Below are 16,381 nucleotides of genomic sequence, written 5' to 3'. Positions count from 1 at the left end.
AGAACATAACTCTATTTACACTAAGAAACAAGTAGATATACCTGCTTTCTTCTGGATCTTGCTAAATAAATGGTACTTTTCTGGCAGTTTTTATCTTCACAGCCTGGTAATAAGTGATCCATGTTTCCATCTCCATCTGCCAAAAGAAACAGCCACAAAATAGTGTTCTTATATGGCAGATTACATTTCCTATTTGTTTAAACTCTACATCAATCTAGATAAACTGAGGAATCTGATGCATGGCTTTGGAGTGAATGTGATTCAATTAAAACAATTATTCTGGCCCTTACTGTCTATTACCTGGAGAATGTTTTGTTTTAAATTGCTCACTCTTCTGTGGTTAAATATTTATCCAATGGTGGAAAAACTCCTTGTTTCAGGCTTTGATGTTAAAATCATCAATTAAAAAATGTAGCTTTTGACCTATTTACATAATTATCATCACTGCCACAGGAGAAAAATAAGCATGCAATAGTAACCCATTATTATGTGGTTTATTTTATTTATTTATTTATTTATTTTTATTTTTTGTGGTATGTGGTTTATTTTAAATGTCTTTACAGATAATTTATCTTCACACATACTTTTAAGTCTCTTTTATACAGCATAAACGTCAATTCAAGAGTTATAAAGCTTTCAGCAACTTAGATTCTAAAAAGCACCAATACATTTTTATCAATAAAGAGGCAAATGAAGGGAATACAGATGTCATTTCCAACTGACTGGTTTTTAAACAGCTGCACAATGTTCTGCAAAGACTTCTAGAGATGAGGTTACTGATGAACTTGGAGTCATTTCCTCTAGTGCTCCTTCCTATCTACTGTCCCCTACCTGATGAAGTTTACAGATTTTGATGTCCTAGAGCTAAATCTCTATGGGGACATTCACACAATGGAGTAGTCATGAAGCTTTTAAATTTAGGGCCTAATTTTGTGTTGCTTTAATCACTGATTTATTTGCAATGGCTTAATGTATCATTTAATGTGTGCTTGAGGTAGTACCTTCACTTGGAAGGATATATAAAGTTTAACAGTAAAAAAAGTCCTTCCTTGCATAGGTTTAAATATTAAGAGAGATATATAACTATAACAAGCCTATCAAGTCTCCAATAATGTATGCACAAGGAAAAAAAAATTTCAGGCTGTGTGGGATGAAAATCTAGCCAATGGGAGGTGACCTCAGCATGGAAAAGTAAAAGGCACAGCACAGTGAAAAATGAATTTCTTTCATTTAATTTCATAGTTTAATTACTTATGATCCTCATGGTTAATATTCTTTGTGATGACGAATGCTTAGTTAGAGGAGTATAACATTAAATAAAATAGTTGAATTAATAATGGAGAGTACAGAGAATACATGTAATATGACAATATATACATTTGGACTACTGTAAAAAGTTGAGAGAGAGAAACAGGCAACTCTAGGCAGGAATACTTGGAAAGGAGAAGGCTTTCCAAGGGCATAAACATATATCATAGTTTTAAAAATAAAAAAAAAAGGAGCTAGCCAAGTAAGAATTAAATGCAAAATGTGATTTATAAACAGACTCTAGTAATATCATAGACTTCATTAAAAGCCAAACCATTTTACTGCAGTTAATGTGGGACTAATCAGAAGAGCAATTACTAAGTCTCTGCCCTTCATTTTTACCCCAATGGCAAAATACTCAGATTAGATTTTGATTGATACTTTTCTTTTCTCCTAGTTTATCTTTCTTCCGAGTAGTTTCCTATTTCCCACAATTATTTTGACCATGACTTGGCTGATATTTAATGCTGGCAAATAACCTTCTGTTAAACATATAACTAACTCACCTCACAACATCATAATCATGCCTTTTAGTAGGAATTAACAGTAATATTTTATAGATATGGTCACAGAAATCTAGAACTTTATCAGAGAATGTGCTCCTTGTGCTGACTCTAAGTGCTATTTTTTTGATGTTTAGGGTAAGTGACAGGAAAGCTTTCTGAGAGCCCAACTTCACGTGCAAAGGAAATATTCTCTCTTAAAGGCAACAAACTTTTAAATCTTACATGTTTCACTTTTCTGCATGTTTTTTAAAAAAACTTTTTATTTGTAAATAAACTTAAAATTGCAATAATAAACATAGTAAAAGAATTCCTGTAAACGCTTTAACCAGATTGACCTATTAACATTTTACCCCATTTATTTGATCTGTGAAATCAGTTTTTTTCTGAACCATAATTATATACATTATAGCCCTTTACCCCTAAATACCTGTATTTCCTAGGAATAGAGATATTCTCTTAACCACAGTACAACTATCAATTCACACAGGTACTTTTATCTATTGTACTATATCTATATTCTAATTTTGTCCATTGACGTAATAAAGTCATTTGTAGCATTTTTGCCCCTCTAACATAGGATCCAGTCTAGGAGTAGGAATTACATTTAGTCGTTATTTTTAGACTTCTTTAATCTAGAATATTTTCTTTTTTTAAAAAAAAAATTATAGGTTTTTTTCTTTTAAATAAATAAATAAATTTATTTATTTATTTTTCTTTATTTTTGGCTGCATTGGGTCTTCGTTGCTGTGCGCCGGCTTTCTCTAGTTGCAGTGATTGGGGCTACTCTTAGTAGCGGTGCACGGGCTTCTCATTGCGGTGGCTTCTCTTGTTGTGGAGCACGGGCTCTAGGCGCACGGGCTTCAGTAGTTGTGGCACGCAGGCTCAGTAGTTGTGGCTTGCAGGCCCAGTAGTTGTGGCTCATGGGCTCTAGAGAGCAGGATCAGCAGTTGTGGTGCACAGGCTTAGTTGCTCTGTGGCATGTGGGATCTTCCCGGACCAGGGCTCGAACCGGTGGTCCCCTGCATTGGCAGGTGGAATTTTAACCACCGTGCCACCAGGGAAGTCCCTAGAATATTTTCATAGCCTTTGTCTTTTACAATCTGCATATCTTTTTTTTTTTAACCTCAGACTACAGGAATCTTTTACTTTTCCAATAAGTTATTACACCTAGGGAAGGAAGTAGTTTCAGAAAAATCAGTTTCACATGAGTCAGAGGCACAAGGCTAGGAACTAGTAATAAGCAAATTCTCTGAAAAACAATGTGACTAAGAGAAATGTCACGCTGACAGAGGTACCAGTCTGTGAACTTGGCACACATTCCTTAAAGAAGTCCCAGGAATTATTAACTTCGGACTGCCTTCTCCTCAGGACTTCAGCACATATATCTCGAGTTTTTTTAAAGGCTAAAATTCCTTCTCAAAGGCTCAACAGAAACTGTAACAGAGGAATGGCATTTTGATTAACTCATTTCATATAATTCAGTATAAAATTTGGCCTTTTGAATGGCAGACCAGTAGAGACTAAAGTACACACTAAACACATGTTAATTTCCATCTGATGTTAACCTTAGCCAGATTTCAAAAGAAATTCTCTTCTAAAACAGATAATTTTAATGAGATAGATTTAATGAGTCAAACTGATTTTCTGAAAAATTTTAATTTTTTTTTTTTTTTTTTTTTTTTTTTTTTTTTTTGTGGTACGCGGGCCTCTCACTGCCGTGGCCCCTCCCGTTGCGGAGCACAGGCTCCGGACGCGCAGGCTCAGCGGCCATGGCTCACGGGCCCAGCCGCTCCGCGGCACGTGGGATCCTCCCAGACCGGGGCACGAACCCGTGTCCCCTGCATTGGCAGGCGGACTCCCAACCACTGCGCCACCAGGGAAGCCCGAAAAATTTTAATTTTAAAATCAAGAGAACACTAAAATAAAGTTGTCTTCATAAAAATGGATTATAATGAATTTTGGTATAATAATTTTGTTTTTAATTAAGCAGAGGACAAAGAAGAAGATATACATGAGAAAGGGTCACATTTATATTATGTTTCCTCTTAACTATTCATAACATTTTCAGTCTCATGAAATTAAATGACCTGTGGTATTGTTTAAGCAAATTACAGCTCATTGTTCTGGCCCCAGATTACCCATCAACTTTGTAAACCACAATTTCTCTAATGCAGTGATTCTCAAAGTGTGGTTCCCAGTCCCACAGCCTCAGCATCACCTGGGAACTTGTTAGAAATGTCGATTCTTATGCCTCTGTCCAGATCTAATGAATCAGAACCTCTAAGGGTAGGGCACAGCAATGTATATTTTCATAAGCACTCTGGTTGAAGCCCTCTGGTTGAAACGCTGGTCTTCCACTGACACCAGGGGGTGCTACACGTACCCTATTTCTGTCTTAATCATGCTCCTCCATTAACAACAAACTTCTTTTGCTAATCAAATTCCACTATTCATTTAGGACTCAGTATGTATCTTGCTCCAGCCTCTTGAGACTGAATCCAAGTCACCTTTTGCAAATTTTTGTACCTCTTGGGCAGGTCAACTCATTATGGCAGCAAAACAAGTACTACTACATAAAATAATTGTTTTTGGTGAACGTCTTGCCACTCCATGAAAGTGTATGGAGATTTTAATGTAATGGTAAGAGGTAGGACTAAGATCAGTTAGATTTAGATTTTTAACCTGGTTTAACTCCTAATAAGTAATTAAACATGTACTTTTGGGGAAAAAAGTACTGAAAAATATTTTTAAAATATTAGGATTTGGGGAACAGGTACTTCTGTATTTTTTAGGACTGCTCAAGAAGTATTCAGGTTTTCAGAAATGTTGTTTTCCTACTCTTGTCCCCAGCTCCCCTCCACAGTGGCAACCACCATAGCAGTTTTTCTTGTGTATCCTTCACCACACAGTCTATGCATATACATATACTATACACAATTTTGTACAACTGTAGTTTACACAACACACTTTTTGGTACCTTCAACTTTTGATTTAATATATCTTTGAGAGCATTCCACAGTGATAAATTTATATCTGTCTCATACATAGTATACAGTATTACATTTTATGGGTATATCTCAATATAGCCAATTCTCTATTGATGTACAAACACTGAGTTGTTTCCAATCTTCTGGTAATCAAAACAATCCAACAATGAATAACTTTGCACATATAATATCTCATATTTGAGAGATTATAGTATAAATTCCTAAAATGGAAATTACTGATTCAATGATTATATGAGTTAAAATTTTTATTTTAATCTACATACAGGAGCAGTTTTCAAACTAGTCTCAAGAATCCTTTATACTCTTAAAGACTGAGGACCCCAATAAGCTTTGTTTATGTGGGTAGTATCTATGGGTATTTCTATGGGTATTAACTTGAAATTAAGACTAAGAAATATTTATATATTTAAGTGAAAATACAAACCATAAATATATCACATATAAACATAACTAATATTTTCATGAAAAATAACTTTTCCAAAACAAAGACATTTTGTGAGAAGAATGGGATTATCTGGCCTAGCAGAGAAAAACTGGATTTTCATACTGCTTTTGTATTCAATCTGTTGTTTTGGTTGACAAATATGAAAATATGTAGTTGGAGGAAGTATTTTAACAGCCTTTTCAGATAACTCTAATATTCTTCCATGCTACAATCAAAACTCAACAAGTGACAATTTCTTAAAAATTTCTTGCAATGAAGAATCTAAACCTGTTTCAATGAGCATTTCTTACTCTGTTAATTAAAATCCAGTAGTCCATCTTGCACTTTGAATGGGTGTTTAACCAATGCATAATTTTGTAAAATCACGCATCAAACACTTAGAAGACAGTGTTTCATTGAGTTATGTAGATTTTGCAAATGCTGAAACATTTCATTACACAATATAAAAAATTCAGATTAATTAATATCACCACCAATCTCATCAAAAAAGTCTTTAGGTACTGAAAAGCTGTCAGCTCATGGTAGCAGATAAAAAGTTTTCCCAAATTCCAATTTTTGCTTGAAAGATCAAATTTTATCATTGGCACCTTCCCATCAGTTTTTTCTTGAAGTCTCAAGCTCACGTTGTTCATTGTAGAGAAAATGGCTACCAAATCCCCAAGTCTGAAAACCATAGTTTGTCTGTCAGTTGTTCTTCAAGCAAAAAATGGTGAAAATGGTATTACATTAAAAAAAAAAAGGAGTTAGTTCAGTTTGCAACTCAATCACACCAGTGTTTTTCATTAAGACAACCACCATACTCTGTGCAGAAGTGTTTTATGCATACGTCTTGTTTCCTCACAGAGTATTAAAAAGGTCTGTAGTCAAGGGTTGGGATCTAATAAAATTAATACTTTTTGCTTCATCAATAAACACTCTTAAGAGAAACTATTTTTCTTATTTTCTTTTTCTTTCTCTTTCTTCTTTATTTTAATACTGTGAGTATACAGTGGTGAAGAATACAAAGAATGGTAATAAAGTTTGGTGCCACTGTTTTGATTTGTGCCAAATGGCAGAAGCTTTACACATCACTGCTTTCATATCATCAGAGTCAACAGGGTGAAAAAGGCAAATAATATCTCAGTGTTCTTATGAAGGTAATTTTGATCTTGTGGACCCCCCGAAAGAGTTGCAGGAAAACCTCTCCCCACCCCTTGGGATCCATACTTTGGACCACACTTTGAAAACCTTTGTCAGAAAGGTTTGAACCAATAAGCAAATTATCAAATATTTTGATTTTTGCCACTCTGATCAATGAAAATGGTATTTCATTGTGGTTTTAGTTTTCTTACTAATTATGGTGTTTGTCTTTTTAAAATTGAAGCATGGTGGATTTACAATATTATATTAATTTCAGGTGTACAACAGTGATTGAGTATTTTTATAGATTTTACTCCATTTAAAGTTATTGCCAAAAAAAGGCTCTATTTTCCTGTGCTGTACAATATATCTTTGTTGATTAATTAGTGTCTCTTAATTCCATATCCCTATCATGCCTTGCCTCAAGAACAACAAAGCCCAAAGTCATCAAAAGGAAAATAAAACATCAATGAAATCAAGAGCTGGTTTTTTGAAAGGATATTGTTTATCCTTTAAATTAAAAATCTTTTAGCCAAGCTCATCAAGGAGAAAAGAGAGAGGACCCAAATAAACAAAATAAGAAATGAAAGAGGAGAAATAACAACTGATAACACAGAGATACAAGAATCGTAAGAGAACAGTACGAACAGTTACATGCCAACAAATTGGACAACCTAGAAGAAATGAACAAACTTCTAGAAACATACAACCTTCCAAAACTAAACCAGGAAAAAATATATAATCTGAACAAATCAATCACTAGTACTGAAATATAATTTGTAATTAAAAAGAACTCCCAGCAAACAAAAGTCCAGGACTGGATGGCTTCATGGGAATTCTACAAAACATATAAGGAAGAGCTAATACGTATCCTTCTCAAACTATTCCAAAAAACTGAAGAGAGGGGAACACTCCCAAATTCATTCCATGAGGCCACCATTACCACGATACCAAAACCAAAGACACTACAAAAAAATTATAGGCCAGTATCTCTGATGAATATAGATGTAAAAATCCTCAACAAAAATAAGCAAATAAAACTCAACAATATATAAAAAGAATCACATACCATGATCAAGTGGGACTCATTCCAGGTATGCAAAGATAGTTCATTTTTGCAAATCAATCAATGTGATACACCACATTAAGGAAAGGAAGGATAAAAATCCCATGATCATCTCAACAGATACAGAAAAAAGCATTTGACAGAATTCCATATCCATTCATGATAAAAACTCTTATCAAAGTTGGCATAAAGGGAACATATCTCAACATAATAAAGGTCATTTATGACAAGTACAAAGCTAACATCATACTCAATGTGAAAAGCTGAAAGCTTTCTAAAATCAGGAACAAGACAACGATGCCCACTCTTGCCACTTCTATTTAACATAGTAATGTAAGACCCAGCCACAGCAATCGGATAAGTAAAAGAAATAAAAGGCATCCAAATTGAAAGTGAATAAGTAAAACTGTCACTATTCGCAGGAGACATGATACTATGTATAGAAACCCCTAAAGCCTCCACCAAAGAACTATTAGAATTAAGAAATGAATTCAGTAAAGTTGAAGAATATAGGATTAATATACAGAAATCAGTTGCTTTTCTATACACTAATAATGAGCTATCAGAAAGAGAAGTTAAGGAAACAATCCCATTTACAATCATGTCAAAAAGAATAAAACACCTAGGAATAACTTAACCAAGAAGGTGAGAGACCTATACTCTTAAAACTATAAAACACTGATGAAGGAATCTGAAAATGATGCAAAGAAATGGAAAGATCTCTCATGCACTTGGAGTAGAAGAATTAATATTAAGATGTCCATACTACCCAAAGCAATCTACAGAGTTAACACAATCCCTATCAAAATACCCATGACATTTTTCACAGAGCTAGAACAAATAATCCTAAAATTCATATGGAACCACAAAAGACCCTGAATTACCAAAGCAATCTTGAGAAAAAAGAAGAAAGGTGGAGGCATCATGCTCTCTGACTTCAGACTATACTATAAAGCTACAGTAATCAAAATAGCATGATAGTGCACAATAAAAAGACACACAGATCAATGGAACAGAATAGAGAACCCAGAAATAAACCCACCTATCTATGGTCAATTAATCTATGACAAAGGATGTAAGAATATACAATGGGAAAAAAAAGTCTCTCCAGTAAGTGGTAATGGGAAAACTGGACAGCTACATTTAAAAGAACAAGATTAGAATATTTCCTCACACCATTTATAAAAACAAACTCAAAATGGATTAAAGACCTAAATGTAAGACCTGATACCAAAAAACTCCTGGAAGAGAACATGGGAAGAACACTCTTTGTTTGTCTTTTTTTTTGTCCTGCTGCTAATTTGTAGGAATCCTTTTAACATTAAGAAAATTATTATTTTGTCTGTGATTTACTAACACTCTCCTTTACAGCTTCTAGGTATTGCTAACAACTTAGTAAGGCTTTTCCAATTCACAGTACTTTGGGACATTACTTTTACTTTGAAGTCTTAGATTCACCTGGAATTTATTTTAGCATATGATATAAGTTATGACTTTTTAACAGATGGATATATTCAGTTGTCTCACACCACTTGCTGAATGATCCATCATTTTCAGAAAAGAAACTCAATTTCTCTTATGTTATTTATCTTTATCTGTAAAATGATCAATAGGAACATAATTTGGCCACAGAAAGGGGTCACTGTGAGAATGAAATGTGGGGGAAATAACCTGGGGAAAATGACACAGCAGTAAACAATCATAAAGGAGTATATTATCCCTATATACTCCTTCTATCACTTGTGGTATGCTGTGTGTACTTAGGATAGTGGTATACGCTGTGTAGGTAGGTGGGCAAGAGAGTAAAAAAGCGTTTAACTCCCAGAAGAATAGAGGGCTTTTTCTTCAGAGTGCTCACTTCCAGGACTCACTGTAACGCTTCCAGCAGGAAACACTGAAACATTTGATCATGAAAAATGAAAGCAATAATTTAGGATTTGAGGAATGTTACTCCACAGATGGGGGAAAAAACTGTTAAGTAGATGGCTAAATATTTTGATCTATAACCTGGAACTCTGAGTTCAATAATAAAAATAAATCAGTGATTTCTGAATTATAGAGTAGAACACATCATGACAGCTCAAATGGGGAATAAGTCAAAATGACTCCTTCCACCATCTGGAAAATTTACTCATGCATGGCTATAGCATACACAAGATATAAATATTACAAGTCACACAACTAATTAATGGCAGAAGGTTCTAAACAGAATTCAAGGCTTTCTTTAACTTTTAAAATGTGAGACCCAATGCTGAAAGATTTCTATACAGAGTTTCTAAAACTGCATTTCTTGCCAAAATGGACCCAGAATATAGGTAGAAGTAACAGCTTTTCCATTACATTTGTCAAGAGACATGTGAGACATATCACAGAAAATGTATTCGTATATTCTATATTTTTGTTATTCATTAATACAAACTGGAAATACACATACTAAAAAAAAAAAATTTCCTGTTCACTTCCACTATAATACAGTAAGTCCCCTACACGAACCTTCAAGTTGTGAACTTTCAAAGATGCGAACATGCATTCTATCAATGTCAGGCATGAGTGAAATTGCAGCTTGCCGTCTGTCTCCTTTTGCTGAGGATCCTTCAGCTCTACCATCTCCCACCTCCTCTCCCTCCTCTAGTCGGTAACTCTTCTTGCCTGTTCACTCAATGCCAGCCCCTGTATGCCAGCTGTTGTACTGTACTACTGTACTTTTCAAGGTACTGTAAGATTAAACATGTTTATTTTTTGTTTTTATATAATTATTGGTGTGAAAAGTATTATAAACCTATTATAGTACAGTAGTATATAGCCGATTGTGTTAGTTGGGTACCTAGGCTAACTTTGTTGGACTTACGAACATATTAGACTTATGAATAATGCCTTCTTGGAATGGAACTCGTTCGTATGTAGGGGACTTACTGTATATGAAGTATATCACTTAATGTTTTTCAGAAGAACACATCCTTAATGTAAGAGACATTATTGGCAGAGAAATACATTGAATATGATACAAAAACGATTATATTATAGCAACCAGATTAGATTCTTTGGGGAAATAAAATTCAGACTTTTAAAATAAATGATGAATAGTATAAAAAAATAGAGGGCATGCATGGAAATGTTTGATTTCTTTTTTTTTTAAATGCTCATGAACCAAACTGTGACAATAAGAAACAGGTGCTATAAAACACACATATACACACACAGGAAAAGAAGAACATGTCACCTTATCATCTGGAAAGTACAAATTTACTTTCTTCAAAATATTCATTTTTAAATAACATAAACTGCAGATTTATGAATACATGAATACATACATAAGTTTGCTTATTTTTCTTCAGATTTTAAATAGCATCCAGGTTGACTTTCAAGTTGCACTCATATAAATATATATTAATATACTTAGGTGATTAAAGATGAGTCTACAGAGTGCCAGGGCCTTAACAGAATTCAGTGGTGAGAAACACATATTGTGAAGGAATATGAACATGATCAGAACAGAAATATTATAATTCTTTAATAAGATGCTGCTGGTTCCTAACAGACCTGGTAATGCTGGAAATTCTGAGGTGGGGTCAAGGATATAGAAAGTTAACTGAATTTGCTTTAACATCGGTTTAGGCTTTGTGAGTAACTGGTCATGAAATAGAACTTTCATGATGACTTCTTTTTCTCTTGCAAGTCTAATAACTGTTCTTTTTGAAATGATAAAATATTTTTCCTTGTCATTTTAGCACCTAAATATCCATCAGGTTTCAATAATGTCTCCAGGATACCATCTACTGATGCTTTTCTGCTTTGTTGAATATACTGATTCTTTGACTACTATGTTTTAATAATTCTTTTCCTAATTAAGGATATAAAGCAGACTAATGATGTATTTATTCAACTTCCTGTTCTGAGATCCTCCTGCTCTATCATGTGGATAGAGGTAAAAGTCAACTGTTTTAGTGAGTGAAGAGGTAACAGGTGAAGAGGCCCAAATTAGCCCACTCATCAGTGGGTAAATGATGGTAGAAATGTCTCCTAAATATTCTATATGGCAATGCCTTGTTTATTTTACTTTCGGAAGCTGGGAAGAGGGTGAAGAGAAGGTTGGATTAGATTATTCTCAAGATTCTTATGATTGAATCTAAGCTCTATGAATATTATTATATATTAATTATCAAATGTGCTCTAAAATTATAATTCTTTTAATTTTCCTTACCCAAAACTCCTTCCTTCCTTTTTCCTTTTTTTAAATTGAAGTATAGTGGATCTACAATGTTGTATTAGTTTCTGGTGTACAGCAAAGTGATTCAGATATATATATATATAGACATAAATCTGAACAAGGATATAATATATATATTATATATATATAATATATATATTATATCCTTGTTCAGATTTTTTTCCACTATAGGTTACTACAAGATATTGAATATCTTGTACCTGTGGTACAGTAGGACCTTTCTGTTTATCTTTTTTGTATAAGGTATTTTTATATAAAGTGTGTATCTGTTAATCCCAAGCTCCTAATTTATCCCTCCCTCAACACCCACTCTCTGGTAACTATAAGTTTCTTTTGTATGTCTGTGAGTCTGACACTGTATGGTTATTTAACTATATATGGATATAGTAAAATTTTTCTATTATGTTTATGTATCATATAAAATGAATAAATATTCCTATTAATAATGCTGTAAAACTTTTGACTGTATCTTTAAAAATCAAACCATACATTATTTGACACCATGTTGGTAAAAGAGCAGAAAAAGACAAATTAAATTATTAAGTAAGACAAGTTGCCAGCTAAGTCAAACCTATAATTTGAATTCCAAAAATAAACAAGAAGCTGAAACAAAATCCTTTTTTTTTCTTTATATATTTATTAACGTCCATCCCATACATTAGGGAAGGTAGCTGCTAGTCTCTTTCCATCAATATAATCCTGCCTCTGAAATAAGGCCTTAACATAAAAATACAGAAATGTATTTAAACATGAAAATCCATACTTAAGCAAAAAGTGCAGCAAAATGGCTAAAACTCTAATTTTGATAAGAATAAAGAAGCATAAAATGACAGTACAAATAAAATTACTTTCATTATTTAAGAATGAAATCTTTATACTCAAAAGCTTTATTTAAATGCTAACAATCCAGTATTTTAAATTTGGGCAGATATCAGAATCAAAATGCACATGATGAAATCTGTTCTAAAGAATTCTCAGAATATGTAGATATCAATGAAAAAAAAATATTGCCTGCCGTATCAGTCAACAAAGGATGTTGCAGCCACCAAGCCATCACATTACAGTCGCCTGGATGGTGAGCCCTGAGGGAACTCAGGAAAGAAACAAGATGCCTGCCATCTAGCAGTCAGCAGCTGCAGCTGCCTCCCATGGCTGAGCCCTGAGGAGACTCAGGATGAGAAAGCACAGGATACTGGCCCCAGATAGCTGAGGTGCATAGCAAAGGAACGATTTCGGTGACCCCAGACTCTTGCATCTTCCCATACAGAGAAACGTTCTAAATTCTCTAACTTGGGATATCTGGTTTTCTTTAATTAACAGTGATCTTTTGAAGTTCTGATTACCTGATCTTTGTTGCAAAAACTCCTATATATCCTGGCTCCTCCCTTACCTCTCCAGACCAGTCCCTCAGAGCTATCTGAGACTCTGTGTCCCAGGCTTAAGTCCTTAGTTTTGTCTGCCAAATAAAACATAATTCTCAACTCTTATGTTCTGTATTTTTTTCATTTGACAAAGACATGTCTGGAGGTAGTAGATTAGGAATGGGAAAGATTTTGCTTTTAAGACTGTTCAGTTATTAAGGTGCTTGGCCAATTCAGTTTTTCCATCCATAAACTGAAAAGGCTAGATTCCACATATGACATTCTAAAACGCTAACATGAGATCGCTTCCACTAAGGGCAGAGTATAGTTTTTAAGAGCATGGGCTTAGGTGTTAGAAGGACCTTGGTTCAAATCTCAGCTATCACTTGATAACAGTGTGACCATGGGCAAGTTACCATTTTTTAGCCTTAGTTTCTTTAACTGTAAAATGCACACATTACCCCAACATTTTCTTGTAAATATTAAATGATGAAGATATTAGTAAGAATTGAGTGTTTTTTAAAAAAGATTTTATTTATTTATTTTTAATAGATCTTTATTGGAGTATTATTGCTTCACATACTGTGTTAGTTTCTGTTGTACAACAAAGTGAATCAGCCATATGCATGCATATGTCTCCATATCCCCTCCCTTTTGAGCCTCCCTCCCACTCTCCCTATCCCACCCCTCTAGGTCTTAGCAAAGCACAGAGTTGATCTCCCTGTGCTATGCTGCTGCTTCCCACTAGCTAACTATTTTACATTCGGTAGTGTATATATGTCACTGCTACCCTCACTTTGCCCCAGCCTCCCCCCGCCAACAGCACCCGTGCCCTCAAGTCCATTCTCTATATCTACGTCTTTATTCCTGCCCTGCCATTAGGTTCATCAGTACCTTTTTTTTTTTTTTTTTTTTTTTTAGATTTCATATATATGCGTTAGCATACTGTATCTGTTTTTCTCTTCCTGACTTACTTCACTCTGTATGACAGACTCTAGGTCCATCCACTTCACTACAAGTAACTCAATTTTGTTTCTTTTTATGGTGGAGTAATACTCCACTGTATATATATACCACATCTTCTTTATCCATTCATCTTTCGATGGACACTTAGGTTGCTTCCATGTCCTGGCTATTGTAAATAGAGCTGCAATGACCATTGTGGTACATGTCTCTTTTTGTATTATGATTTTCTTAGGGTATATGCCCAGTAGTGGGATTGCTGGGTCATAGGGTAGTTCTGTTTTTAGTTTTTTAAGGAACCTCCATAATGTTCTCCATAGTGGTTCTATCAGTTTACATTCCCACCAACAGTGCAGGAGGGTTCCCTTTTTACCACACTCTTTCCAGCATTTATTGTTTCTACATTTTTTGATAATGGCCAGTCTGAATGGTAGAACTGAGTGTTTACTATGTTCAAAATATTGTTATAAGTTTTATACTTGTATTATCTCCTTTAAACTTCATAAAACCCCTATTGTGTTATTAACCTATACTATTTCCCCCGTTTAACAGAAGAAAAAACAGGTACCAAGAGGTTAAGTCTTAAAGTCTTTTAAAGTCTTTATTGAATATGTTACAATATTGCTCCTGTTTTATGTTTTTGTTTTTTTGGCTGCAAGGCATGTGGGATCTTAACTCCTTGACCAGGGATCAAACCCACACCCCCTGCTTTGGAAGGCAAAGTCTTAACCAATGGACCTCCAGGGAAGTCTTAGGTTCTTAAATGTAATCCCCATGGTAACACAAACACACAAAATCTACAAAATATATGCAGAAGAATATGAGAAGGGAAGCAAAATAGTTCACTACAAGTCAACTAACAAAAAAGAAAGAAATGAGGACATTTCTTCATGGATTAAACTCTCCAATCAAAAGGCAGAGATTGGCAGAATGGATTAAAAAAAAAGAGGTCTATTTATATGCTATTTACAAGAGACACAATGTAGATCCAAAGCCACAAATAGGTTGAAAGTGAAAGAACTGAAAAAGATATTCCATGCAAATAGTAACCAAAGTGAGCTGGGGAGGCTACCTTAGTATCAGAGAAAATAAACTTTAAGTAAAAAAAACTGGCAAGAGACAAAAAAGGACATTATATATTGACAAAAGGGTCAATTCATCAAGAAGAGAAAACAAATGTAAGCATATATACACCAAAAATCAGAGCCTCAAAGTATATGAATCAATTATTCACAGAACTGAAAGGAGAAACAGAGTTCTACAATAATAGTTGGAGACTTCAATACCCCACTTTCTGCAATGCAGAACATCTAGACAGAAGATTAAAAAGAAAATAGAGTACTTAAACAACACTAAAAAGCCGACTAGACCTAATTGACATGTATAAAACACTGATCAACAACAGCAGAATGTACATTCCCCTCAGGTGCTAAAAAAACTGAAATCAGGGGCTTCCCTGGTGGCACAGTGGTTGAGAGTCCGCCTGCCAATGCAGGGGACACGGGTTTGTGCCCCAGTCCGGGAAGATCCCACATGCCGCGGAGCGGCTGGGCCCGTGAGCCATGGCTGCTGGACCTGCGCGTCTGGAGCCTGTGCTCCGCAACGGGAGAGGCCACAACAGTGAGAGGCCCGCATACCGCAAAAAAAAAAAACCTGAAATCATACATAGTATATTCTCTGACTACAATGAAATGAACCTAGAATTCAATACCAGAATGAAACAGAAATATTCACAAATACATGAAAATTAAATGACATACTTGCAAATAATTAATGGGTCAAAGAAGAACCAAAAGGGAAATTAGAAAACAGTTAATGAGATGAATGAAAAAAAAAGACAACATATTCAAAGTTATGGGATACAGTGAAAGCAGGGCTCAGAGGTAATTATAGCTGTAAATTATTTATTTATTGGTTTGTTTGTTTAAATTGAGACTTTTTAAAAAAGAGTAGTTTCAAGTTCACAGCAAAATTGAGGGGAAGATATAGCTATTATATCTCTTGCCCTCACACGTTCATAGCCCCTCCCATTATCAACATCTCCCTTTACAGTGGTACATTTGTGACACTTGATGATCCTATACATCATAATTACCCAAAGCCCACAGTGTACATTAGGGTTCAGTCTTGGTGTACATTCTATGAGTTTGGACAAATGTATAATGACATGTAGCCATCATTATGATATCATACAGCGTATTTTCACTGTCCTAATAATCCTTGGTGCTCTGCCAATTCATCCCTCCATCCCCCAATCCTGGCAATCACTGATCTTTTTTACTGTCTCCTATAGTTTTGCCTTTTCCAGAATGCCATATAATTGGAACTGTACAATATGTAGCCTTTTCTGATTGGCTTCCTTCACTTAGTAATATGC

At 34.6% G+C, this 16,381-nt stretch overlaps 1 protein-coding gene across 2 annotated transcripts in view; it reads right to left on the bottom strand.

Annotated features, from left to right (window-relative positions):
- The window catches only part of ITFG1 (integrin alpha FG-GAP repeat containing 1), a 275,883-nt gene that overhangs the window by 148,579 nt on the left and 110,923 nt on the right, over positions 1–16,381 (bottom strand). For both annotated transcript variants that reach the window (XM_082607433.1, XM_082607434.1), the window contains exon 9: positions 42–136. In XM_082607433.1, coding sequence (XP_082463559.1) covers positions 42–136 — 95 coding nt within the window. The remainder of the gene's footprint in view (positions 1–41; positions 137–16,381) is intronic.

Source organism: Mesoplodon mirus (genome assembly GCF_964341445.2).
Source record: "Mesoplodon mirus genome assembly, chromosome: 19".
Lineage (NCBI taxonomy): Eukaryota > Metazoa > Chordata > Mammalia > Artiodactyla > Ziphiidae > Mesoplodon > Mesoplodon mirus.
Note: the sequence above shows the minus strand (reverse complement) of the source record. Positions and strands in the feature narration are given on the sequence as shown.